At 43.6% G+C, this 27,724-nt stretch overlaps 1 protein-coding gene across 1 annotated transcript in view; it reads right to left on the reverse strand.

Moving 5' to 3' along the window:
* LOC144103816 (uncharacterized) overlaps nt 1-27,508 on the reverse strand; it is a 59,634-nt gene extending 32,126 nt beyond the window's left edge. Inside the window, exons 1-6 of the mRNA XM_077636516.1 lie at nt 27,407-27,508; nt 17,850-18,048; nt 14,934-15,099; nt 10,850-11,122; nt 6,879-7,023; nt 4,298-4,555 (exon numbers count right to left, since the gene is read on the reverse strand). Of these exons, the coding sequence (XP_077492642.1) occupies nt 4,298-4,555; nt 6,879-7,023; nt 10,850-11,122; nt 14,934-15,099; nt 17,850-17,935 (928 nt within the window). The 5' untranslated portion in view covers nt 17,936-18,048; nt 27,407-27,508. The remainder of the gene's footprint in view (nt 1-4,297; nt 4,556-6,878; nt 7,024-10,849; nt 11,123-14,933; nt 15,100-17,849; nt 18,049-27,406) is intronic.
* Between the last annotated feature and the right edge of the window lie 216 nt (nt 27,509-27,724).

Raw genomic sequence — 27,724 nt, forward strand, 5'->3', positions numbered from 1 at the left:
AACTGTCGTAAGGCAGTAGCGCTTTTTGGACCGAGGCTCCTAGGCCCAGAAAAATGCTTACCAGGATTGAAATACAGGTCAATATTTAAAAACTGAATAAAGTCCTGAGCCGCTATATTAATGGCAAAAGTCTGTGATTTCATGACATTTTTGAATCGGGTTAGGATCACGTCTGCAACTAAAACCAAGTAATCTCTAGCAAAATAGTTTAACAACAAGGAAATCGTCTACATATCTAAAAAGGCGCGAAAAGCGCTCATCGCTCAAATGAGACTGAAGCAGTCAGCCAAACTTAGCCAAAAAATTTTCACATAGCACAGGGGCAAGAATTGTACCGATGCAGATCCCACGTTTCTGAATGTAACAGGCTGCCAAACGATATAGTTACGTTTGATGACAATAGCCTTCAGGCCGCTCTTTAAAACACATTTACGCACAATAACTTACCTATAATAGTCCCATGTACCATAAACGATCGCCTGCTTTCCTTGTCCTCTTTTCGTGAATTATTGCAGTTTCGTATATTCAATCCGCACTGCAAACTTTATAGACAATGTTCATTGCTTCGGAAGGGCGCGAAAGCGTTTCAAGCTGTATTTCTACTTCTTATGTTGGTGTTTATATTTGCTGACAGTGCTTTTGAAACACCCTGCTTGTCGCCCGTACATTAATGCCCATTTAGGCTATTTGACCTACTGCAGTAAATAAAAAAACAGTCCGAGCGAGAGCAGCAAATCCAGGGACATCAGAAATGACGCTTGCTTGCGTGATTGCTCCAAAACATCTGGGCCATCGCAATGAGCTCGTGATCGCTGCGGCATGGCTGCTACGACCGCCATTTTTGAGTGCTGCGTTCAGAGCACAAGGAGCAGCGACTTTTCTGCCTGCGCCAGCCGCAAACAATGCCTGTAAGCTTCAATTTCATTACCAAAAAAGAGCCCATTTGAACATAAGGAGCATCGAAACGGTAAACTGTTTTCAATGCTGCAGATGAGGAACATCTTAGGCATGTCTATTCTTCATTTCTAATTCCACTTGAATCAGTTGGCTGCGGCGATGGCCTAGCGCACTTGAATCAGTTATGCTATTTTGTAATATTCTGCCTAACAAGCGCAATGTTCTCCAAACACATCTCCGTTCTAGTCTGCAGAACTTTCCCCCACCCCTATGTAATGCCCTATTGGGCCCTTTATGGGGATAACTGAATACTTTTGAGTCAGGTTCGTAGCTCAAAACTCTCACTCAGGCGTTTCTTGCAAATCTGAACTCCACTAAGAAATCTGCAGTTGTTCTGTCCGGAAGAGAGAACGCGCAGGGGCTCTGCGATCATTCCCTCTCCGTGTTATATTAATCTTATGAATGCGATGGCGCAGCGGGGCTTCTTTATTTCTACTTCTATTTTTAAACTTCAAAGCTGAAAGTGAAAGACGGCAGTGAAATGAATGAGCTGCATGTCATTGCTGCTTACGTGTACCTTGCTCGTAACACCTTAGATTACAGCAACCAGCGGTTGGCTACCGTATTATTTTTCCTCTTTTGCCTGCATCTTTGCTTAACCCTCACTTTTTGGCCACCCTATAGGGTCAGTGTACTCATCTCGCAGTGTCACCACTACCCATTCTTTTTGTCCCGTCGATCATTTCAGGCTTTTTGATGAACTGGTTAAGGTTCTACCCTCTTGAAGCGGCGTTATCTTGATTTCATTTATTTTTATTTCTAAGTATCACCGGTCTTTGGTGCATAGAGAACAAAAAAAAATGAAGGTTCGGGAAGGTAACTTGAGTCCGCAAATCAATGAAGAAATGCTTACGAAAGAAATGCGAAGCAATGCTAAAGTGACTTCACTAGCCCGCACGAAGAAATACTCTTGTCGAAGGGTTCGCAAGCTATCTCGGCCCTCGTTGTTTTTGTTATGTGGTCTTAAGAATCTCACCCTCCTCCTCTATCCAGCTCTGTTTTCTTGAGTCGAATATGAGTCGAATTTATTCTCCGGTCGTCGGACTGAAGCAGGCACTGAAGCCCCACGAACATTATGACCTTAGCTGCCTCTCTCGTGTACTAATGCACTAATGTTTTAAGGTCCTTCTTGCAAGATAGCCTCTGGTAAATACCACTCTGCCTGCATTGCGGATTTTTGGAGATCACTTATGGATGAATAGAAATTCCTCTGTACAGTCTCTTTGCTTATTAAGCTTGGTTTTATACCTGAGTCTTTGACAACGACCGATTCTCTGGTTTGCGGCCGGTGAAAGCTTGGCGGCAAATGGCCACCCCTCGGTCTCATTTAGCTATTTAATACGGACTAAGATTGTCAACTTATATCGAGGGGATCTCTTGATGGACCGGAGGAGCTACCGCCACTTCATTCGGGGGGCGCGCACCACTACTGCACATGTGGCATCCAACATAGCTTTTTAAAGCGAAATCTTCAGTCCGCTACCTCGAAACAATTTCGCGGTACTTGAGGTTTCGACCTTAAAATGATCCAGAGGTCGAACCACTTACGGCGCGGTTGCGGTATCCATTGGTATATGTTAGACAGTTACTGCGCCATTTCCTTTTCTCAAAGCCAGTTCGCGTTTCCACCGATATATGTGAGACAGTTAATGAGCCATTACTTTTCTTAAAAACCAATTTTAAAAACCAACCTTCAATTTTCTTCGATTGCAAAGAAAAGGCGCAGAACTGGCTCCATGCAACGCGGACACCTCGGTTGCGCTTTAAGCTACTTGGCGGTAGTGACAGATGTGCGCTTCATGCGTTGCCATTCACAATGTTGTAGCAGAAACGCGGCACTGAAGCTATAGACCGTCGGAGTTCTTTGTGTTCATTGGCGTTGGCGTTTACAAGGCTCTAGACTCCCATGATTTTGATGGAAGGAATGTACATAACTGGCTCCCTTGGACAGTGGACGCCTCAATCGCAGTTTTGAGGTACGTGGCAGTGGAGAGAAAGAGATGTGGGCTGCATGCATTAGCGCTGTCAACGTTGTGGCAGACACGCGCCACTGCAGCAAAAAGCCGCAGTTTTCATTGGGTGACCAACCTCTCGTGATAAACCATTAATTTAACCGCCACCTGGCAGGGTAGGCGCACTGCCTATGCAGTGTGCGGAACGCAGTCAACGTTAGAGGCCAAGCCGCGTCTACTTACCCGATACACCACAGCTTTCGCTCTCTCACTAGGTACAGCAGTGGTTGAACTGCAGCTAATTTTCCTTGGCAGTGTTTAATCTACAGTGGCGCAAGGTACACAACGGCTTTCGTTTCGTTACAAACTTTCCGCCGATCATGTGCTGGGTATCTCTCGGGTTAAATGTTAAGTGCGCCTTTGTAGAAATTTTGCATTGACCAAAAAACAATTTTAGCCACGGCGCTTTTTCCGAAAGTTACTCTTGGCCCTTTGCACAATTAACACTGTCACCATCTTCAGTATTTGTAGTTTACCGCTCGCGTTTGGCGCAATGCTATACAACTAATCATCAGCACGACTACGCCCACTGCAGGACAAAGGCCTCTTCTGTGTCTCAGCAATTAACCCTGTCCTTTGATACCTGAGGCCACAGTATTCCCGCAAACTTCTTAATCTCATCTTCCCGCCTAACTTTCTGTCAAACCCTGCTCTATTTCATTTTGTGTTGGAATCCACTCCCTTAACGTTTAATACCACTGGTTATCGTGCCTTCGCACTACATGCCCTGTCAAAGCCAATTTCTTCCTCTTGATTTAGACTAGGATGTCATTAACCCACGTTTGTTCCCTCATTCTCTCAGCCCGTTTCTAGTCTCTTAGCATTTTTATTTCCATATCTCGGTGTGTTGTCCTTAGCTTTAGCTGAACCCTTTTCGTTAGCCTCCGCGTTTCTTCCCCAAAGGTGAGTACAGGTAAGATACAGCTGTTGTGTTCTTTTCTCTTGACGGATATTGGGGAACTGCCATTCATAATCTGAGAGAACCTGCCATGCGCATTCTATCCCACTCTTTTAGCTGTGTCCCGCTCATGATCCGGGTCAGTGGTCACTAGCTTCCCTTAGTAGACGTATTTCCTTACGACTTCATGAACCTTGATACGAAATATGAACGGCTGTTTTCTTGCGAGATTACACATATCTTTTATTTTCTGCATGTTAAGTTTTAGACCCACCATTCCTCTCTGCCTGTCTAACCAATTGATGATGCTATGTTGTTCTCCTCAGTGACTTAGCAAGAAATGCTATCAACAAATCGGCGAAAACCGGTATTCCCAAGTCATACAAGTCATTTACCACAATATGTCGTGCACACTGAGAAAAGTGCTCACCCGCAACGAATGCCTTGATCTCTTCGGCGAGCCACTCGTCCGCCGCAACGCCATGCCTGGGGACAATGATTGCTGCCGGGTCGTCGTCAGCATCCTCCCGAGGAACAGCAACCACAGCGGCCTCCGCAACTGCCCAGTGGGCGTACAGGCACTGCTCCGTCTCCGAAGGGTTCATGTGCTTTCCCATCCGGAAGATGGTGTCCTTAAGCCGGCCAACCAGAAACAGCCGCCCCTCGTAGTTATAATACCCGAGGTCACCTAAGAAGGAAGAGACATGACTTGTTCAATCTTGTTAGGATGTGTGCGTATTCACAGCGAATCAATAAATGCTTCCGTGGCTGCATTTCGCCGATGAAATCAGTTCCTTCATTCTATTTCCCGATCTACATTTCTCCGAAGTACGTTACTTGTGTTTTGGGCAGAACACTGACGGTCCCTGCGTCTTCCTCTTTTGGTCTTACAATGTCTGGCGCGCCATTAATGGCTTATGTCTCTCACGGATCAACAGGATAAAATTATCCAAAGCAAAAAAAAAAGAACTTGTTACCATCTCGTCATGTTTATTCCCATATCTCCTATGCTCGCTCCTTTTTGCACTTAGGGACATTCTCAAGTCCTAATTTTTGCAGCTGCACCAGAAAATGTAGCGTCCTTATCTTTACAGAATTTAAGTTTAAAATTATTGACGAGTGTCTAACACGAGATTAGAAAAAAAAAAACTGCGTTTATGCTGCTTGGCTGCCTCTTGTCCCTTTTAAGGTAGGGCTGGACTCGGCTTTGTCGAAAAATGTATTCAAGGATTTTACAGTCTTCTGGTGCAGAATTTTTTTAATTTCAGAAAATACATAACAATTTGGGTATCCGCTATTTAACACATATTTTTGGTTACTTTTCTTCGTCACGTAAACCGCAAAAGTGGTTGCGTCTCGACATGGTCTCTGAGTTTTGGATGTTTGCAAAAATTTGTTGCTCTAATTTTTTAAGCATGAACAAATTTTGGTTAGAGTTTGAAATTTGGCCTTGTTTGCAGTAGACTTTCAGCGACTATGTCTCCTCCCGTAGCTTTTAGGCAAGGGGGGCTTTCAAGAATAAAACGGTTTTCAAAGATTTTATTGCCGCTCTTCTGAGAATATCTGTTTCCGTTTTAGCACCTTTTTCTTGCGAACCTCTATACCTTTTTTCTCGAGCATGAGAGATTCTTTTTTTTTTACTTCCTAGGTCCGCCCATCTTATGCGCCCGTTCAAGAAGTTCAGAACGCGCCTTTAAGTTGTTTCTCTTTCTAAATAACCAGTATGTCTCGCCAACTTTATTATTTGATTTCTCTAATAAAAGTATTCATTTCACAATGCTGTTCCTATATTTACAGATATTGTTCTCTTGTATTCTTATGAATCTTCTTCAAGTTGTAGACCTTCCGCGCTGTGCCTGTTACGTCGGTCGCCAGCCCTGCATGAATAAATGGGCATTAGCCCGCTGTTAAACCCCCACCCCATCAATTAGCATATGGTAACGAGAACTCCGCCCGGCATTAACATTTCACATCCAACCAAGCTGCAACTGACATTTGCATTCCTATAAAATTAAACGCCTCGGGAAGTTTTCGTGGCATCGGCATTTCACGCCAATTTTAGTGGTCCCTGAAATTAGTGTTACTAAAAAGATATATCGGCCGAAGTTTTTGTGGAATAGATATTTCGTGCACATCTTAGCTGTCGATAAAATTCCAACTTCTAGGAAGTAAGATGTTGTGCGAAATTTTTGCCGCATGGTTATTTCACACCCATGTTAGATGCCGCTTACGTTCGCATTACTACAAAACTAAATGTCTGGCGAAGTTTTCGCTGCACTGGCATTTTGCACATATCCTAGTTGTACCTGCAATTCACACTACTAGAAAGTTAAACGGCAGGCGAGTGTTTTGTGGCATCCTAGCTGTCGCTAATGTTCACATCATTAGAAAGTGAAACGGCTGGTGAAATTTCGTCCTAATGAAATTTATCATTCACACTAGCTGCCGCTGATATTTGCGTTATTTGAAAGGCAAATGTATGGCGAAGTTGTGGTGGTTTTGGCATTTCGTGCTTATTCCAGGGGTCACTGAAATACTCATTACCAAGAAGCTAACCGTCTAGAAAATTTTCGTTCCAGAGACGAAAAGTTTCAGAGGTGTCGCTTACAGCGATAAATTCTATATATATATATATATATATATATATATATATATATATATATATATATATATATATATATATATATATATATATATATATGGGAGCTGAATTAGGTTGCTGTGGAACACAGTAGTTGACATAATCACGCGCTCCCTTGATAGCTGATAATAATGTTGTTATTGAAGCAGGTCTCGGTCAACTTTGCTTGGAGCCAAGCTAGGGGGCGTTTATGAGACTTACACAGCTGAAGTTAAACAATGAAGGGTGGTTCCGATATACACTAGTAGGAGGTGGTTTGGGGGCAGTTACCGCTTTCATTCGGTCGTGCTGCAAACAGGCAAGAAATGTCAGCTTTTCTTTTCTGACCTCCGTTTAAAAAAAAAAATGATCAGGTGTCAACATGGATTACCTGTGTGCATCCATCCTTCACTGTCAATCAAGGTCGTCGTAGCTTCTGGATTCTTGTAGTACCCTCGCATTATGTACGGTGACTGAAAGAGTACTTCTCCAGTTTCCATAGGTCCCAGAACAGCATGGTTCCCGGGATTGACGATCTGCGTTCAAAGTGAAATATCTGCGAACCTCTTCCGGCATTGCTTGCATCAGAGAAACGTGAGCAGTCACAGCATTGTGACTTTGTGATTACTTGTATTTTATTTCATTTTGCGTGTTCGGGAGAAACTTGGGCTGCACTGCGTACTTAACAATAGAACCGCTTTTCTTGTACTATTGTGATTCGAATTGTGGCAGATTATTTCGTATATTTCAGGCACGCAGCTAGCGATACTATCGTTGTGCTGTTTATGAGAGATTTCCGAAACTGTTTAGATGATAACCAATCCTCTCAAAAAAATCACCAAAGGATAGCGTCTTAAAAGCAGTAATTAACCACGAAAAACCGTTTCACACGAGCACATATTATAACGTTTCTATTTATTTTCTAGATACTGCAGTCTCAGGGCGCAAGCAGGAGTAACTTACAGATATATAGATAGAGCGCACAAAAGTCGCTATTTCATTAGCTACATCGTAAGGAATCTGTAATAGACTAAACATCAGTCATGTGTCAATGAAATCAAGCCATCACTCCAGAAACAGACTGGTCGTAACAGGAAACAGCCAGTCGCTAGACTTTAAATGCCGGATTATATGTGCAGCAAGGACTGGAGAGACGGTGCATATAAAGTATTACACTCTGTGGTGGTTCTAGGACAAGAAGAAAATTTGTACACCTCAGTCGCTTGCAAACTAACGGGCGCTAAGAAAAATGCCTGAGGGTGCCAAGTCTTCATAATACTAACAAGACGTGCGTGAGGTCTAGGATGAAGCAGGATTTTTAGCATTGGTGGGATAAATAATATTTTAGTCGCAGGAGTTTCCTTCTTTTTCTTAGAGTTGTGCGGCTACTACCTGCCATTAGTTAGGATAGAGAATCGATCTGCACGCACCTGGAGTAAGAACGTACGGCCCTTTTCTTAGGTTTCTCAAGAGTGTTTATGCTGCTTTTCTTATGGTGGTCCCACATATTGCAAGCATATTGCAACTTTGGGCTTGTAAGTACAGAATATCCAAAAAGCTTAACATGTGCAACACTACTTTCTAGCTTGTCCCTGAGTAGTCATTGTTGGTGAAAGGCGGAAGACTCTGCGTCAATAATATGGGTGTTCCATGTCAGGCGATTTTTCGTGTAACACCGAAGTATTAGTATTCTTCGGTTAGGAGGTGCTCATGAACACAATAAGAATACTGAACTCAATTTTTTTTTCCTTTCTGTGCGAACTATACCTGATTTTGATTCTTTATTTAGCATTCCCCACTTATAGCAACAGTTCGGAATATTCTTTATTTCGACGTTAAGCGCAGACTTGTCTTTAGTTTCCTAATTACATTGAAGACAAAGCACTTTCCACATAAAGACAAATAAATACAAGGTGAAGCAAAAACAATGTCAATAAAAATTACTAGGAAAAATAGCGGCCCGAGAACTGTATATTTGAACCTCCGGAAATGATGGAAGAAATTTAGAGTAAAAAATCAATGTACAATCACTGTCAGCGATGGGTTAAGTAGGCCACATGCAGTCAAACAAAAACTGTGCTGCCCGATGGGTTTTAATTTGAAGCGTATTATAGCAAGTGGAATGCCATCAAAAGTTTTACTAAGTTTAAAATATGATTCTTTTTTATCCCTATCCGCTACAGATGCGAAAAAATAAAACAATGTTAGTTGAGTAGTCGTTCATCAACTTTGCTCAAACCACGCCGGAACGAAGATAAGATGTTGCGATTTAAAAAGTAGGTACCGTTAGTACTCGAGATATGTTCAGGCATTTGACTGCTATGTGGCATCAAAGAAACACGACTATGATAACAGAGTGATCGTCGGTTACCTCTTTTTTAAAGACGCACTGCTCGTACTTATTTTCAGTCAGCGGCTAGAGCAGAATATTAAATTGAGACTTGAAGGAATAACAAAATGCACTACGCTAGCTGTTTTCAGCAGCCCGTAAGATATGCACTGGGAATCTTCTCCGGTAGAAGGGACGACTTAACTTCTAAATATTAACAGCATATTTTTACGTGGCGGCCAGCGGAAGAATGCGGCGCGAAGATGCACAAGAGATGATGTAATGGCACTGGCCTAGCGCAAGTGCTCCATCCCGCGCCACTGCCAGCTTTGTCTTCTTCGTAACATCAACCGGGGTCACTGGGCGATCGTCCTGATCGTTGACGCAGAGGCGCGCTAAATGGTGATGGGCTTGAGAAGATGGTAAAGCAGTTTTAACGAGGTGGTGAAGTGCTGGGCACCACGATGAAAGAGATGGGCGAATGAGTCCCGGTTCCGCGAAGCTTCCAGGTCACAGGTCAAAACAGCCCACCATCGAGGCCCTCGGATGCACCGAAAGGCATGGAGAGGGCGGCTGTGTCCTTACATGTGGGCAGCGTCTCGTGTTTGTGGGTTCATAGGTTCTGGTTGCGGCATCGTCGTCATTTCATCGTGTCTTCTGGTCGGGGAGGGTGACTGGTTGAGCGGAACGCGAGATCAGTTCTGGTCTGTCGGGCTGTGGCGCAGCCGGGCGGTGCAGACCAGGTACACAGGCCGATAAGAAGCTCTGGGGCCAAGATCGCGATGATGATTCAGCTCCTCACATATTGTGGCCCATCTTTATGCGTCGTAAAGAAAATCGTAACCCTGTGGTTGCCATGGCAACCGAGGTGGTTACACCTAAAATAAAAGAACAGGCGGCAGCGTGATGCCCCAGCATCACAACTCCGAGGTATGTTATGCCGCTCAGGTATATATAACCCTGCCTGACAGGCGTCAAAGTCGGGGCCCTTAGTTCCCACATTGGTGTAAAATTTATTGGCCAACAGTTTTCTGCAAAATATTCCAGATAACGCCATACAATTCGGCGTTTTGTGCTGCATAAACATACTACTTACGTTAGAGCCTCTCTCGACCAATTATCAGTCTATTCCTTACCTGGAGAGGTAGGTAGGTTGGGATGACGTCACAACGTGAAGTGACACCTCTTGAACAAGCAGGAAAATTGGTCTCGGACATCGCTGAGTTTTGGTGTGAACGCTGCTTTATTCCTGATTCATAAACAATTTAACAATGTGAGATAGAATATAGAAAAATTCTAAAGTTATGTACATAGTCTAACTCTGCAACTTTTCAGTGTTAAAGTTCCGGAGGCCGCTATAGTATGTGCCGTATCGCAAAGAAATTGATTTATCTTGACCACTGATGTTCTTTGACGCGCGTCAAAATTTCGGCGCCTGCACGTTCTTGTCTTTCCTTCACAGAAATGCGGACCCAATGCTCGCCGTCACGTTAGGAATCGAACCAATCACTTTTAATCTATGTGATATGTACTGACATTTAAGATATGTTATGAAGCCGCACTGCGTCGCTGTCAGATAAATAGATAAATGCAACAGGGAAAAGTAGGCTAGATAGTAACTCGAACAAGAGTGCATAATGCACCGCCCAAAAGAAAAAAAGGGTTTGATAACCACAAAAGAGGTAGCCTATTTTTATAGAAACTTTCCTTACACAATCCAGTATGCCAGAGAAATGTGGTGTGTTCTTTTTCATTCTTGCAGGTGGGATTACGACGATTATATAAACCCGACTTTTCTGTGATATACAAATCAGTCAACGTTCCGCATTCCGTCCTGCTTGTTTCCCTCCCTCGTTCCTCTTTTTTGTGTGCATAGTTTCGTTTTTCAGCATTGCCAAGTAAATAACGACCATACTGATACTACCATGTTAATTCAGACGGGGTTATTTGGAGAAATTAAAACAGGACTTTTTCCTGCAGGGGGCGTTCCTGTAGTTCGTTTTATAACGATTATGACGTATAAAAGTACTCGCCTTCATTCTGCTGCCACAGACGGGAAAGCCAACGTTTCCCTTTGCAAGCTCCCCCTTTGGAGGCACCGCCAGGTAGCCGCTGACTTCGGTCATGCCGTAACAGTCTCTCAATTCGTCAGGCGCGAAGGCATCCACCACTTCTTTCGCAATACGTTCCGGCAGGATGATCCCCTGCGTGCGTAGCTTCTTGAGCGAAGGCAGCACTGTGCCGCTGCTCTTCATTGTCTCGGCAATCTTCAGAAGCTTTTGAGGAGTTCCGTTCATGACGTTCACCTGGGCGACGTGCAATGGGTCGAATGGACGCATTTTGCAGTATGACTCTAAGAACGTACACGTCAATTTGTTCTCGACGTCTTAAGCCATGCTGACTATATCTTGCAAACCTCACGATGTGGAAATAGCTTTGTTCACAAAGCAAAGCATTCTAGGCGCTGCTGATAAACTACGTCTTTCGGAATGGACAGAAAACATATCTTTGTGATAGCATTAGAGACTCCGTTGTCAAAAAAAGCGAGCGTAGACGTTGTCCGTCCGCCTCACGATATATTACAATTGGTATGGAGACTGCGGATTTACAAATGAAAGCAAACCAGCTTGAAAGGAAAAAAGATGTTGATGCACTTCGAGCTGCGGTCCTCTACGTCGCAAGTCAGGTACGCCGCCTCTACTCGCCCGAGGAGCGTTTGACACGATGGTATCGCACATTACTGCTAAAGAAATTTTAAGCTTCCTCCAAGAATTATCGCTGCCTCCGGAATCGACCACTCTATTATGTCACATTTTCAATCTGCAGACCTCTTGTCAAAGCATTGACTATGCCTATAGGCTGACCCCTCAGCCCTTCTCCACTGTACTTCATGGTGTTGGTATTAGAAAAGGCAAGCGCGCATGAACACCAATTCCAAAAGCGAATCTTACGATGAACCTGCTTACAAAAGGTAAAACACTCTCCTCGGTTCCTGAGTAGCAATTGCGCTCAGCTGCTTACACAAAGAAACAAGGTCGAAACTCGGTTGCTGGGGAAATGCGAGAACGGATGTGCGATTTGCGAGTTCTGTCTAGTGTATTAATGACAGCATGCTTTGCATGTAAGGAATACCCGCTGATGAGTGCATTCCTGAGCACCATGATGTGATAATGGTAATTTAATGCGCCCCCACTCAGTTGAACTGGCCAACTTGCACAAGAAGGGAAACTCGGAAACGTAACATCGCCAACTTCCGGGAAATCGAGCAGCCAACCTGAATAACTACAGTGACTCAGATCAGCATACACTACAGTGACTCAGATCAGCATACAATGCAGTGTTACAGTCCCCAATGAAAGGAAAATCGCAAACCTGTCTACGCACGCGCGTAGAAACTTTTGCTGAGCGGATCCGTAAGGTTCATCTGAAAACATGCGAATACAACGTATAAAGCTTTAAAATGTCGCCATTTCCCTTATACGGCCCGTCGACCAATAACGCATGAATTTTCAATGTTTACACAGTGCGAAGTGTCGAAAGAAGTAGATTATAGTTTTTTTTTCACAACATCATAATAAAAATTGCCGTACCGAACACATCATCAACTGTCAGGGGATTTTTGCGGCTGTACTAGCGCTCTGCATAATTTTCTATACATCGCGAAGTTTGCTGGTTCCACACGTGTGTAGTGGCTCTCGCAGGTACCTCCATTTCAAAAACATCTGGCGTATAAGGTCTCCACCTAAATTGAAAATATTGTGCGCGCCTCGTCATTGGTGCCTGACCTCGTGCGTAGCCTTGGTAGCAGGGCAATTGTCAAAGTCACTTTGCTGTCGTACATTTTGCCTTGCACATAAAAAGATTGTGAAGGCAGTGACCTAGACATCTGGCTCAACTGAGCAAATTAGAGCCGTAAAGAGAGTGAAGGCATAATGTCTTTCGGTACACAACTGATAGACATTGTTGGATACGACAGCCTGATAATGCTCATGACAGGTTCTGACACTGCATAATATTTGTACCTACGGCAAAAGAAAATGTACACTCATGATAAAATCGCGAAGACACACATTCGCAATACGGTGGCGCTCGTACGCATTTGCGAACTGCATTCCTGCCCCCTACGGACAATCTAAGGCGTAAAACCTATAATATATACATTACTTCTCGACTGATACCTAGGTGGGAATAAAATATGAACTGCATTATAATGAAATGACATTATTCACTTTAATTTACTTTAAATTATTAGTTTTAACTGGCCACATACGATCCACCTTTCCTGACGGGGAGCGATGAGGTCTGCAATGAAAATATTTCGACCCAGTTTTGCTTCCGGAAATGGTAACAAGACGCATTCTCTTACAAAGTTCATTTTGAGCTCACCGTTATATCTTATCGATAATACATGCTACTAGCACACCGAAAGCATGCATTTCCTCCAGACCAATATAATTCCATCGGAATTTGTATGGATGGTGGGATTTATTTTCATAGCGGAAATAAAAGAGCAAGGAGGAGTCTTCCGGCCATAATAGGAAAAAATGACAGTCTGCAATAGGTCACTGAAAACAGATAAGCAGAAGCGACGAAGGCGTGCTATATGCATGTGAAAAGGTATCTGATATCACTTTTTGATGAATGCAGTAGGCAGTAATGAAATGAAAGTGCATTCTCTGACGTAAACTAATGACACAGTTGGTCAAATGTTTTAGGGGAATCCCTCAAGGTGGAGTTGATTTGTAATAAGGGCATAATTACCCCAGACGAGGAAGAATGTTCTGTAACTACGACGTTTCTGAGAAAGCTGTATAGCTTTTCTTTGCAGCCGTATGGCTGCGCTCGGGAGGGATGTCAGTGAATAATTAGTCACTTATTACAAATCTACTGCACCTTGGGGGATTCCCCTAAAACATTTGACCAACACTGTTCCCACTTCGGGTTATTGATCAATTCGCTCTCGCCCTACCATAAGCTTGTTGTCCCGGTTAGCTCAGTTGGCAGAGCGGCTGCTCCAGTGAAGGAGCGGTTCCGGGTTCGAACCCCGGACCAGGACGAACTTTTCATTAACAACGAGTTTCTGAGAAAGCTGTATAGCTTTCCTTTGCAGCCGTATGGCTCCACTCGGGTGGATGTTAATAAGTAATTACTCCCTTATTACAGACTGATGACATATTTCCCTAACCTTTTGAAGACCTTCATCCTATGGAAGTAAGACACAGAGTAACAGTTCGAACAACATGCTAAGTATATTTTCAGGTCAACCTTGTTGCTGCTTCGTATTTACTTCGGAGAAAGAACACAACTAGAGGGCAAAGTTTCTGGTGCTGAAAATCAATTCCTGCATTTGATAGCACGCTTCAGTGTACAAGAGCACTATGAGGACAAATCCAATCTGACCTGTGTTGATATATTGAGGCATCATAACAAACAATATGCTACTTTCTCACTCAGATGAGTTTTTATAAGCTTGAAAAGACATAAAAGCTGAAGGACAGGTATCGGTTTCTGAGATTGTTTTAAAATACTGACTGTAGTGACATTAAGGACAATTTTTGCGTGTATATTTGATGTAGTTTTACGTCGCAAAGCAAATAAGGCTATAAGAGGTGCCGGAGTGGAGTGCTCCAGATGATTTTGTCTCCCTAGAGTTTATTAGCGTGTATTTACATTGCGCAATGCAGTATACTATCGTTTTGCCTCCATCGAAACGCGACCGCTGCGGTCGGAATGAGACCTGCTTCTTTCAGGTCAGCAGCTGAGCACGATAACCGCTGCACATGAGGGCGGGTTGATTTTTTGTGTGTCTCTAAGAGTAGACAATAGAAAATTTCACGTGCAAACACTGATCACAGCTACCTTTTTCTTCTAGAAGTCACAAGTATAAATCGAGACCCTGGAAAATTGATTCAAATTACATTGAAATCTTCGCAGCTATAAATTCGTATTTCAATCTCTAGATGTGATTGCAAATCCTGCAAATCGGCAAACAATGCCCTTTTACAATGATTAAACATTATGCAGTTGAGCAGCATGTATCTAGTGATTTCACATGTTACGTCTTATACCTGATAATTCTTCCTTATACGTGAAAAAAAAATTCGGCGAGGACTTCACCTTGTGACGATTGCAAGCCTCGAAGAGATCAGGGACGCTTGCAGACTTGAGGAGAATGACTGTAGCTCCGGAGGAAAGTGCGTTGAAGACAAACGAGAAAAAGAAGTAGAACGATATGTTTCCACCTCCAATGGCGACGTCGTGTTGAGTGAGCATTTCGAGTGTCCTGAAAAAGCGGTGCCACTTTGGAAGAGACTTTTTCTAGATATTATTCTTCTGGGTACAATGAAGAAACAACAATCAAGTGGCGCATCGAAGAGTGGAAAGTTCCAGCATATTCCGTATAATTGTTTTCGATATTTAGTAAATCAAGTAGGCTTGTCGATAAAAATGAGCCGCTTCACCCCTGGGAATAATTTAGTTCATTGATGCAAGCTGTTCGGAATGGGCTCCCGTTCTTCCATTCTACAAAAACATATTTTACTTGAAAGTCAGCTCACTCACTGGTTCTCGTTTTCTGTCTTAAAGAAACACCGATGCTGCTGAGACGTAAGTACATATCGAATATTTGCTTTCCTTCCTACTTGAACCATTACAATTTACAGCGTACACATCAATAGTCAACCCTTAATAGTTTCTCAGTGTAAGAGCCGCTTTTGGTGGGATCTCTACGCAAAAATTGAATAAAACTGCAGACTAGATAGAAGAGAGTTTGCAAGAGTTTCTTGCACTTAACTAGACCGAAGTGTGGAAGACAGTAGAAAGAGATTTCCAACTGGAGGGTGTGCTCTAAGTGCGCCAGGCCACGGCTTGCGCCGTTGTGCATAATTTCGTAATGCTTCATTTCGTTCGTTTAGTCCCCTACTATTGATCGCTTCTTCCGGTGACGTAGGCTGTAGATCGTCACATCACGCTAATCATAGATACCCATGATGCCACTAGAGCAAAAGCGCCTCGCGTCCAAGTAGCAGTGGGTACTCTGGCACCCGGCACCAAAGAATATCAGACTACGACGACGTTTCTGACTGCCTGATTATCCGCCTTTGGCGTTTTTTGCATCTAGTGAAAGAAAGTCTGCGGTCGTTATGCGAGTAATTGGTTGAATGCTATTCCTGAGAAACAGGCCGGTGGATACTGCGTCTTTTTATTTAGTAGTGGCGGCACTGCGTGCACAGGGGTCTTAGCCTACGAATGATTAAATTCTCCCTCCCCCCCCCCCCCCCCCCCCCGTATTTTGTCGCAATACACATTATAGCAAAATGAATAGAAATCAAAATCAGACGCTATAAACACAGTCTCTAGATGGGTCACGTGGAGTTCATCCCGATTAACTCGCACTACCTAAGTGGAGTAAAGGAGAACAAATTTCACCTGCATCCTTTATGACAAGGACAGAAAATGCAATGAAGAAACATTCAGTGGGCGTTATCAAAAATGCAGTAGTCTCCGTGACTTTTCGAAATTAAATGAAATATCAAAATCCGATATTTTCACCTTTTAAAGGAGGCGTTCAGTTAATGCCTTGTCAATGTCGGGGCCAAGTTACAGGTGCTTTGTAAAATTTCTGAAGTGATTTTTTTTTATTTGCTTGACCACTCAATAATAAATAACCTGCGTATGTGCCACTTCGGCATCTATTTAGCACTGCGACTAGCGGAAAAACGTGTTACTGCTCGCAAAAAAAGCGCAAAAAAAGAGACACGACAGAACACATGCGCTAACTTCCACTGAACGTTCCAATGGCACTTACTTAGGGGGTTTATGAAGGTACAGTCAAGAGTAAGGGGGATTACATGAAGGGTTACGAGGCTGACGAGGTGAAAACAGACATCTCGAAAGCAGAAACGCCAAACTAAACCAGTTGCAACCTAAAGGAAACTTAGAATAATATCAGCTCGTTTCACAAGTTCGCACAGTGTCCTGCATCTAATAGGGCAATATCTTTTTTTATAGTGATAAGGATGGACTGCTTACACAGTTTCCAGTCACAACTTTTGCCATCGCAAGAGCTTTAATTACCTCTCGTGTTCTTTTATCCACATTTTACCCATCGCTAAGCATTCCTCGAAGCTGGTTTCGCATTTATGAAAACGAAAATGGCGGGCCAAACCTCTGGACCTCCATCCCTAATATTCCTGTTGAGCTCACCTAAGCATTCATTTAGGCAAAACAGGTTTATTTTCAACAAACGGGTCGTTGATAAAATAAACACTTAGGCGTGCGCAGCAGGAATATTAGGGATGGGGGGTTCGGAAAGTTGCCCCACCATTTCTGTTTTCATAAATGCGAACCTAGCTTCGAGGAATGCTAAGCGATTGGAAATATGGAGATAAAAGAACAAGGGAGGTAATTGAACCACTTGCGACGGCAAAATTTGTGACCGAAAATTGTGTGAGCAGTCCATCCTTATCCGTATCAAAAGAAGATAATGCCTTTTAGACGGAAGACACTGTGCAAACTTAAGAAACGTGCTTATATGTTTTATTTTAGTTGAAAATGGTTTAGTTTGGAATCTTTGTTTTCGCGATGTCTGTTTTCACCTCGTCAGGCTGGCAATCCTTCACGTAATTCCCCTTAGTCTTGATTGCACCTTCATAAACCCTGTAAGCGCAATTGGAGCGTTTCATGAAAGTTAGCGCTTCTGTTCTATCGTGTCTTTTTTTTTGCGCTATCAAACCACTTCTTAACATCTGTACACATTTGTATTATTTCGGTATATCAGTTCTCCTGAAAAACACAATAAAATACTGCCAAAGCGGGAAGAGGGAACCATTTTTCCATACGCAGGCAGGTTAAAATACTCTTGAAAACATTTTATGACGTCCCGGCAGAGCATTATAAGATTGATGTCAAATTTCAAAAATCTGCTCTTATCACTGGTATCTGTAAAACGGCTTAAGGAACCCATGAGATGGGACTCAAACGATATTCCCGAATTTACCATGCTTTTTTTTCATAAGGAGTTCAGTGACTTACTCTCTGCAACACATTTGTGAAAGGAAACGCTGTTGCTCCACTTCCATAATCTTAGAGATGCCCGTTGTTCCAGATGTGTGGCTCATGATGATCACGTCATCTCCAGATGCTTCGGGCTCAACGTATTCCAGATGACAGTCATTGAGCTTGTACTCTGAGAGCCAGGTGAACCCCGGATTTCATCTGCTGAAAAGAAGCCCTAGAAACACATTACAAAACGTGAGCAGTCTATAGGCTTACTGCATTTGGTATCATTGGGAGTAGAATTTACACATTTTAGAATTCGCTGCCGGAATTTTGTGAGTTCTGCTTGACTACAATTTTAAACTGCGGAATTATTCGATGCCGCACGAAAGGGAAATAAAGGGGCCGGCCATTACTTCTCGTTGTCAGCACAGGAAAACATTTTTTTCTTCACATATTTCACCTAGCTGCTAAATATAAGACACAATATAAATAAATCAGGAAGCGCCCGTCGTGTCTTTTGTGTTCCTGCTGTCCTCCATGTTGTTCTTTCCGCTGCCCTTTTATAACTAACTAAACCCTAACGGGGACCTTGTCTGGGGTGCTCGCTCCTTTCGCTGACAAAGACTATTGCGGAAACAAGCTGCAACTTAATTTTAATGAGCAATTATTCTATTTGTACTGTTCTAGTAACAGGATTAGATATAGCCGGCAGCGGCTAGTTTAAACCAGCGCCCGGTGATTTTTCGATGATAGGCAGCTCACGCCTACCAATGTTTAGCGATCGATGTGCTGCCAGCACGCTAGCGTGCAGCATTTCGCTTCAAGAACCGTTTCGCTGGCGTGGGTGCAAATTATTCCTGCTTCAAGGTAACAGATAATTTTATCCATTGGAGTTCCTTACATATATGATTATCTATATATCGAATTGTTTCGCGAATCTCTTGGAGTTCGATATACGAAAATTCGACTGCGATAGGCTACCATTCTTAAATACAAGTTGCGGAATTCAGCATTTCTTGCCGAATTACTTAAATGATGGCGTGCAGTGTGCGCTAATGGTGTCTACAGTGTATCTTCAACAAATCCATCTTGGGAAAAGTTTTAAGGGCACTTTTCGTTTTATTTGCATAACTGCTAATTCGAACTTTGTTCAGTCACAATTTAATATTTGTAACTTACTTCGTTATCTGCCGAAAAATAAATTAACAATCAGATGGAGAAATCTAGCACAGCGGCATTGATAAGCCTGTAAATGAGTGTGAACGCTAGACCATAATATTGTTACGTGACGGAAACCAGGTGAAGACGGGACGACATGACAGATGGCGATGGAATGATTTAATGGCGGTGGGCGTAGCGCGAGCGCTCCGTGCCGCGCCACTGTCCACTTTGGTCGTCTTCTAGTCCGCGACTCTACCCGGGGCTGTCGAGCGATCGCCCCGAACGCGCAATCTAGAACAACGGCAGTGAAGATGAAAAGCAGGACGTGACGATGGGCGGACGGGAGGGATGATCACAGAAGAGAAGGAGATACAGGGCTTTGCCGACACGATGCAAGAAATGAGCACATGATGATCAGATGAGCGCTGGTCCAGGAAGCTTTCGGGCCGTAGCTAGGTCATCTTGAGCCGACAGCCAAGTCACATGAACACACCGAACGGCATGGGCAGGGGCTGTGGTCGAATATGTTGGCGGCTTCTAGTGTCGGTGGGCTCATAGGTTCGAGTTGCGGCGTCGTCGTCATGTCGTCGAGTCTTCTGGTCGGGCGGGGGGACGGGGCTGGGGTGAACAGCGTGGTCGGTTATGGTCTGGTGGGCTGGGGCACTGCCGGGCGGTGCGGACCGGAACACAGGACCGACGACCACGGCACACGCAGGACGCCGAAGCTCCAGGACGAGGACGGGGATGAACCTCGCACGTCAAACCGAATGTTACGTGACGGCAAGCAGGTGAAGACAGGGCTACAGGATGCAGGATATGCCCTTATGCCTAACTACCATCTTCGGTTACGAAGTACATTTTTGGGGCCCATGTATGGATTATTTATTCTAGAGAACAGAAAAACAGCACCCATTAGGCGCCTTTAGCCCCCGGTAATAATAACCCATTTCAATGTCCCACCATCATAAAAGGCTTGCTAGAATGGGAAACGTTATATGAGAGAAGAAAAGGTTTCCGCCTAAATTTTTCAGTCGCATCTTTGTAGAAAAACAGGCCTTATTAATAGACACAGCTACATTTTGGAGCAAATTCAGGTCTCAGCCAGCCATGACTACACAAAGAAGGTGTAAGCGCATGATTGCGAAAGAAATGGCTCCTGGCGGCTTATTGCGTGAATTTTTCTCAGCTGAACTGCGAGTAGAACTTGTTTCTGGAGCAATGGGTTTGCATATCAATTTGTGCTAAATTTTCTGCTGTATCATTTCATCGACATGAATTGCCAATGTTTTGAATTTGCCGTAAATGATTTCAAATTTGTTTTTGACCCCTATGGCATAAGATTAAGGTTATTGAAATTGAAGTATCGAAATTCTCAAGAACATCAAATACTTGGGCGTCAACTGTTTCCGCGAACCTGCAAAGGGACACTTGCGTTAAATGAGTTATAAGCGAAATAAGACGACTAAACGATGTTTAATGCCCTCTAAGGCATTCGCATTCATCACTTCCCAAACCTCCTGAAGCATTATCACCCTCTATTCACAAAACGTAACGCCTGTTAGTATGGGCTAACACAACAGCCACCAAATTAGAATATATACACCTGTTACAAGAGAAATGTATCCTACATACAAACCGGGCTTCCTGCCCAGCTTTAGTGAATACTTTGCTTAATACTTCTCGTAGGATTCAGGCTCACAATTTATATTCATTGCCCGTATGGAGTATACAAATTGGGAACTTATAGCAATGTCTTCAATCTGCGCAATGTGGCCGCAACAAAACTCATTTGTTCTCGACAGTAATTTAAGACTGGTGTGTACCGACGATTATAACATAATATGGAAAACGGGGCGTTCAATACATAATAACATCATTCTTAAAATACTCTTATCATTTAATCCACGACTTTCACAAATCATATACTATAAACTGCAAGTAATGTATGCAGCTGAATATAGCAGTCTTGGTAGCGTTATGTTTTTGCGTTTTTTCATTTGTTTCACTGACACATTGAGGAAAATGTGGGCAGAGTATATGTACGCCTCTGGATAATATGTAAGCGTGTGCATATGCTTCTGTATACATGCTTATGTCATACTGCCCCTTGTCGGAAACACGGTGTTCACTCGTCCAGCTGTTGAAGGACAGTATTTTTTTTCTTCAGTCCGCCATACACATTAAAATACACATAAATATTCACATACACTAAATATTCAAATCCATAATATATGCGTCAAATAGTTCAAAAGAGGATCACTACCCTATAATAATGCCTCCGTGAAGACAACGCCATTCTGTGAATAAAAAAAAAACGGTAACTTTCGAAAATATTGCTGATTTAAAAAGCATAGACTTTTATTGTTCTCGCACAGGCATCAAGGAACCCAAACCTTTCTCCCGTCCACTTAGGTCACAATGCGAGTTCAATTGTTCCCGAAAAAATCATATGACACGAGCCCTGGGCATGATAAGTTTTGTGTTGTGCTTTAAGTGCATTCAAAGTGCAACAGTACGTTTATTGGTATGATTCCGTATTTGTCAGGGAGTGTTCTCCACTTTTTCAGAACACTGGCAGTGAAAATGCTGAGAGCTACAAGTTGTCACTGTTCTAAAAACTTTTTCTCTGAAGATGCAAATAAATTATAATTCGGAGCATATTTCACAGTGTCCACGAAATATTAGCTGCAAATGTCGCGCATTCTCGATTTAATCCCGTCTTGATTGTTGTGTAATCCTCGAATAACGCCACACCACGTTAAGAGATAGACACCGAAGACGCCATTAAATCGTGTAGGACGTCTCGGTAAGCAGGTTACGATAAACGCAGTGGCGTTTCAAAAGCTGGATGCGTTAAGTGGCAGCACTGCAAGTCCTGGGCTAAGGGGTCTAAGATTCTGGTTTCATAGTGCGGGGAAAGCCGCTTTTGCCAGGATGATGGTCAGAAGACTCTGGCTTGTACCAGGTGTTTGAGGCAAGACTTTTATTGTCAAAAATAGGTTTCTGAGGTAAATTTATAGGTTTTTTCAGCGTAGTGTTATCACTATTGGCGTACTCCAGAAAACAGGCGAATCGCCTTAAACGGTAAGCTGGTAAACTAATTTTTAACAATGAACTTCTTAACTAGTAAACTTAGGCGTCTAGTAGCAATAGAGTATTTGTAGCAGCTGATCGTTTGTAATAGCCATATCCGGCTTTAGAATTTCTCAAACGTGATTAAACTTGGCTCTGTGGCTCGACAAAATGTGGCTTTTTTACTAGCTACGCGCACTGGAAAGGTTGGTATGCCTCCATGCTTTTCGGATACACATGCGTTTTGGCACGATGTAGCCTAATTTTTCCGAGCCACAGCCCCGAGGATAATCGCGTTTTTGAAATTCTAACAACTGATATGGCTATTACTAACGACCAGCTACAAATCGCTAATTTCAACTAGCCGCCTAGCTGTGATAGTTAAAAAGTTAGTTATCTGAAATAAATATCCAGCTTACAATTGAAGAGAACTCACCAGCTTTCTGATATCCGCAAACATTGGGAGTATTATGCCGCAAAAGCCATACATTTAGCCCAAAAAGCCTATTTTTGAAAATTACCTAAATTTTCCCCTGAAACACATAGTATAGCTACTGTGACCACATTGTTAATGTTACTACATTGTATGTCTGCGAGGAAGTGAAACACGCATTACCCAAATTGCTTACGCGAGGTGTTGCAGAAATAAAAGACGCTTTACTGTTCCATCTGAAAATTTTTCCAGCGCACAGACGCGAATGATACGGGAATATAATCTGTTCAAGAGTTTACCACGGCCGATCTCAGCCTTCATGGCATCACAGAGCACTGATTCTAGTGAATAACATTTATTTCACTGGCTTAAGCCCTGCTCCTGTTGATTGCGTTTCCCTTCCTTTGCTACCTTTTTTCTACGTCACATTGGCGAGAAAACAATGACATTGCCTTCAAAAGGAAGGCTGACCGTCCAAAATTTGCGACGAGTTGACTTTCAGGGCAGTGTTTCGTCAGCATTATTCTTAAGATTATTTTCGCACCATTGTCCGTATGTCGTGATGCCCCTTATTGTGAAAGTGACAAGCAGCAATTGCAGATGGGTTTGACGCCTCTTTACCGCCGGTAGACTCAAATGATAGAAGTGGAAAGCATCGCTCTAGAGTAATTGCACCAAATTCACCTTTATGTTTTGCATCCCGATGGCAATCGACGAGTAAGGGTAAGGATTTTTTTCGTTCTCCGCATCAAAGCAATGAACGTTCGTGGTGACGCGAATGCAATTTCTCAAGTTAGCGGCGAATCCAAATTAAGAAATACTAGAACAAAAATTCACAGTACGCTTAAACTTCGCTTTAAGGGTAGACGCGATAGTGCCTTTTTCGTTTACATTTGTTTAATTCCTGTATTATCAGTACACATCCCCGACCCTCTTTAATGTCTTACGCAGCACAACGCGTTCAACTGTGCCCCTTTACCGTGATGTCACGTATTGAAAACAGTGCTCAGAATGCGCCTCTCGCATGCACCAATGCACTTTTCTATAAGCTACACAGCGAGACTTTGCCCTTTTAAGCACCGCTAGTAAAAACGGGCATTTTTATGTCTGCGGTAAATTTCCGAATTTGTGATGTTTCAGAAACGATTGAGCATTGTTCTATCAATTGCAAAGATGCAATACTCCTTTAGGATATCTTGCAACCGTCACTGAAAAATCTTGATTTGACACTACTCTGTTCGATATCTCGCTGCAGTGCTATTTGCTGACGGTCTCTTACAGATTTTCTTTTTGATTGGACTATACAGCTTCTGGAAAACACGCATGATGGACAGACATTGTGAACTCGTTCTTTTGCGCAACGGACCACCTCACCAGATTGATGATTCATCTAACGGCATTACATGCCCAGACCAAGTTAGATCCGCAGTGGCAACCACTCCTAGTGCAATGCTGTTCATCGGCTTTTTTTCGAGTGAATCTTTTTTAGGTGTGTCGTGTTATGTGGCGGTAGCAGGTGCCCTGTGTTGCGTCTTTTCTTGTGCTTGCTTGTTTAGGCGTGGCGTAATTAAGCACTGTGTTGATTTGCGATAATTTTCTTTCTGTTTTGAACAGAGTTCTTGTATAAAGAACACTGAATACCTCTAATAAATACCGTGCCAAAAAAAAAACTTGCGTCACAAGCGTCGCATGCCCGCCTGGCAAGCAAGGAGCCTAGGTTCGAACCGCAGTGCCTGCGATTTACTTTTTTTCGTCTGAAACTTCTAGGAATATTTCCGTCACGTTTCAGAGGCCTTCCTGTCAATCCTAAATTAGTGCGGTAACTTTTCGAACGAGCTGTATTCGCTGTCGCGTCCAATCACCCTTGTGTCTCAGTGCTCATGGTGATCGGTTGATGATCCTAAAGATATGTAAGTTGGATTCCGGCCGCGGCGGTCACATTTCCATTGAGGCGAGATGCTAGAGGCCTAGAGGCCTGTGTATTTTGCGATGTGAGTAGGCCTTAAGGAACTCCATGTGGTCGAGATTATCCGGGGCCCTCTGGTATGACGAACATCATTCCCTGATTTGGTTTGGGACTTAAGAAAACAAAAAAAAAGATGAGAGCAGTAATGAGTAAGCACATAGCTAATTATACAATTGGGTTGTACCCCGACGGTTGCGCCGGCGATTAAGAAACATTGAGGGCCGATTCCTTCATTCCTTCTTATTTTCTTTCATTGCTTTCTCCTTCCTTCTTCCATCCTTCTTCCTTTTCTTTTTCTTCTTTCTTTCGTTGTTTCCACCTTAACTTTTTTTCCCCGCTTCTTTTAACGAAAATACTCTAGTTAAACTACCACAAGTGCCTATTTCATTCAACCTTTCCTAATCAGATTGGACTTCAAGAGGAAGAAAGCGTTGCAGGGTGTGGCTGAAAGCTAGGTGGGCAAATGAGATTAAGAAGTTTGCGGCGACAGGTGGTCGCAGCTGGCACAGGACACTGTGCCGCAGCAGTATGGCCTAGTGGCTTGAGCATCCGCATCGCATGCGGGAGGTACGGGGTTCGTTCCCCAGTGCCGCCGGGTACCCACCGGTGCTACAGTGGGTACAAGCTTCCCCCTGGCCTTGTAATCGGCTAATGTGGGGTGAAATGCTTGGGAAAAGGGTCTTTGGCCCCACCTTGAGTAATCGAAAAACACCTTGTGCCATGGCGCTCCTTGGCCATAGATGCCCTTGCGCCATAAAAATCCATCATCATCACAATTTTAATTGAAGAGATATGGGAAAATCATTTGGCCTGCAGTTGTCGTAGTCAAACTGATGTTGGTGCTGGTGGCTATATAAAATAATCTAGTAAAAGCTGCGTTATACCAGCTTGAAGAGCCCTAAGTCGCCTGTATTCGCCAAGAAAAATTTGCAAATGTACATATTTCCGACGTAAATAAAGAATATTAGGAAGTTATTTTTCTTTCTTAAATTGTGCTTGACGGAAAGAAAATAGTCAAATTTCTGTAGCTTTGTGATCAGCATAGAGAGCACAGGAAAAACGGGTAATGAAGGAAAGTATTGTAGATTATATCTCAGAGAAAATTTCAATGCAGTAACGAATGTTGCAGCGTCCGCAAAAGTTTACTGTCCTGAACAGCTGCAACACATCATGGGTACGTAAATCGCGCAGTTATTTTCCCATGGTCACACTCATCAGCCTATCTAAGCACACTGAAGGCCAAAGGTACTCTGCACAACCTTCCAGCTAAACCTGTCTCCTGTGACACCTGCGGGTACCGTATCTCTGCAAACTTACCAACTCCCCTCCCCCCACCCCCCTCGACTCTTCGCTGTCAATTGCTACACACCCCTTGTCTTGGAAGGCAGTGTATTCCCCTCAAAATCATAAGTTATCTTGCCTTCGCAATACCTTCCTTGCACATTCCGCACCAACTTTGGTGGTGTCTGAACTTTAACATTCCGAAGTGGTCTGTGGACTGGAAAAACACACTAAATACAGTGCGCCGCTTTCTGGGTTCATTTCAGCCGTCATTGGTTTTGTAGCGATTTCGAGCCTTCAGCGTTGCGGCGCCGCCACGCTGTCACGTGGTTGGTCACGTGGTGCAGAGCATCTGCCGGTGGCGCGACGCCGTGGCCGGACACGTGATGCGGAGCAGCCGCAGCTGCCGGCGGCGCGGCGCGGCGGTGAAACCGAACTGCAACAGGTTTGCGCATGCGCCGTATCAAGTGGGACGAAGGTGAAGAAGCAACGCCCAGCGAAACAGAGCGGCGAAAGACTGGCTTTGCAATTCAACTCAGCAAGTTTCACTCGGCCAGCTGTAGCTATTGCGTCAATTCAGGTTTAACCACACCTAAAACAACGCCATTGGTTTTTCAACGGGCACTCAAATCGCACAGCCCTAGGGTATTTTTGCAGTCTGCCCTAACGAAATGTGCTTCGGTGAGAGTAGGCTTATGGGGTTACGCGGCTCGTTGATTCTTAAGTTAGCAGAAGTTTCTAATATCTAGGTGGGTTAAACGACGAGATACTAGAGTGCTCGGTTCATTGGGAAAGGCAGCTTGATGCGAATGCACACGAACAAAACAAGGCCTCCGCTTGCGTCGCTAAGTAAACACAGCAGCCTTACAGGCGTCCCGACACATGCCTGCACAGCCTGGCCCATAGAAAGGCTGAGATTAGCAGCATCTTTGAGCGGCCGTAGAAAGTGCGAAGCGACACCAGATTACTGTTTTAAGCTTTAACCTATTTACGGTGACATGAGACCACGACTGTGCTCAAAGAAAATTCTATAGTTGGGCTTTTATCTGTGAATTTTATATCATTATATTAATACAGAATGCCTCGAGGCAACAAATACGCCCATCAAGAAGTACCAGGCCGAATACGAAGCGAAAATTTCATTCCCTGCTTTCTCCAGTCTTTATCATTTGAACTTCCTTAGGTACGTTCTGTGTTTCTATCATTGCAACCATAAAAAAAAATGCCGGTGCTTTAGCTCTGATTAAACCTGGATTGACGCGATACTACAGCTGGCCGAGTGAAAATTGCTCAGCAGCTGCTCGCATCACGTGACAGCGTGGCAACGCAGCCGCGGGGTGGCGGCGCAACCACAGGGTAGCGGCGCCGCCACGCTGAAGGCTCGAAATGCTACTTTAATGTAGTATCGCTACGAAACTACCTTCTCGCATACTTTGAGGTTAGGTGATACGCAGACTTACACTGACTGGCAGCTCTCTTGAATACCACCTCTCAAGTTAATGCAGTCCGCTTAAGCCGTAGATCAAGCGTAGCAGCATAGGAGACAAAGACGGAATAGATAGCAAAAAATATGGTTGACGCAAAGCGCCATGATTGACTTGAAATAAGCAATTAATCTAGTACAAATTAACTGTTCTGATTTCATCATAAAATGAAAGGCAGAGCAGGTGCCCTTACCTGTATTTGGTATTCACGTCGTATGGATTCAAACACCGGGACGAAGGTGGCGTCCGTTAGAACGTGAGTGGTATCCGTGTTCCGAATGTTGGTGAGTAGTTCTCCTACAATACAGCAGAGAATATATTCCAATTTGACGAATGAAAATAGGTTCATAAACGCACTACGTAACAGTGGTATTGAAATCTTTCATTTTTTGTTTTAACTTCCTTTGAAAAAAGTGAATGTTTGAATAATAAGCGGTTGACACGAGAAGAAGCTGTAGGAGTGGTTAACGTGCAGCTCGTACTCATATGCGGGGTGAAATAGCGCACTCTA

Source organism: Amblyomma americanum, chromosome 9, assembly GCF_052857255.1.
Source record: "Amblyomma americanum isolate KBUSLIRL-KWMA chromosome 9, ASM5285725v1, whole genome shotgun sequence".
In the NCBI taxonomy this organism is placed as follows: Eukaryota; Metazoa; Arthropoda; class Arachnida; order Ixodida; family Ixodidae; genus Amblyomma; species Amblyomma americanum.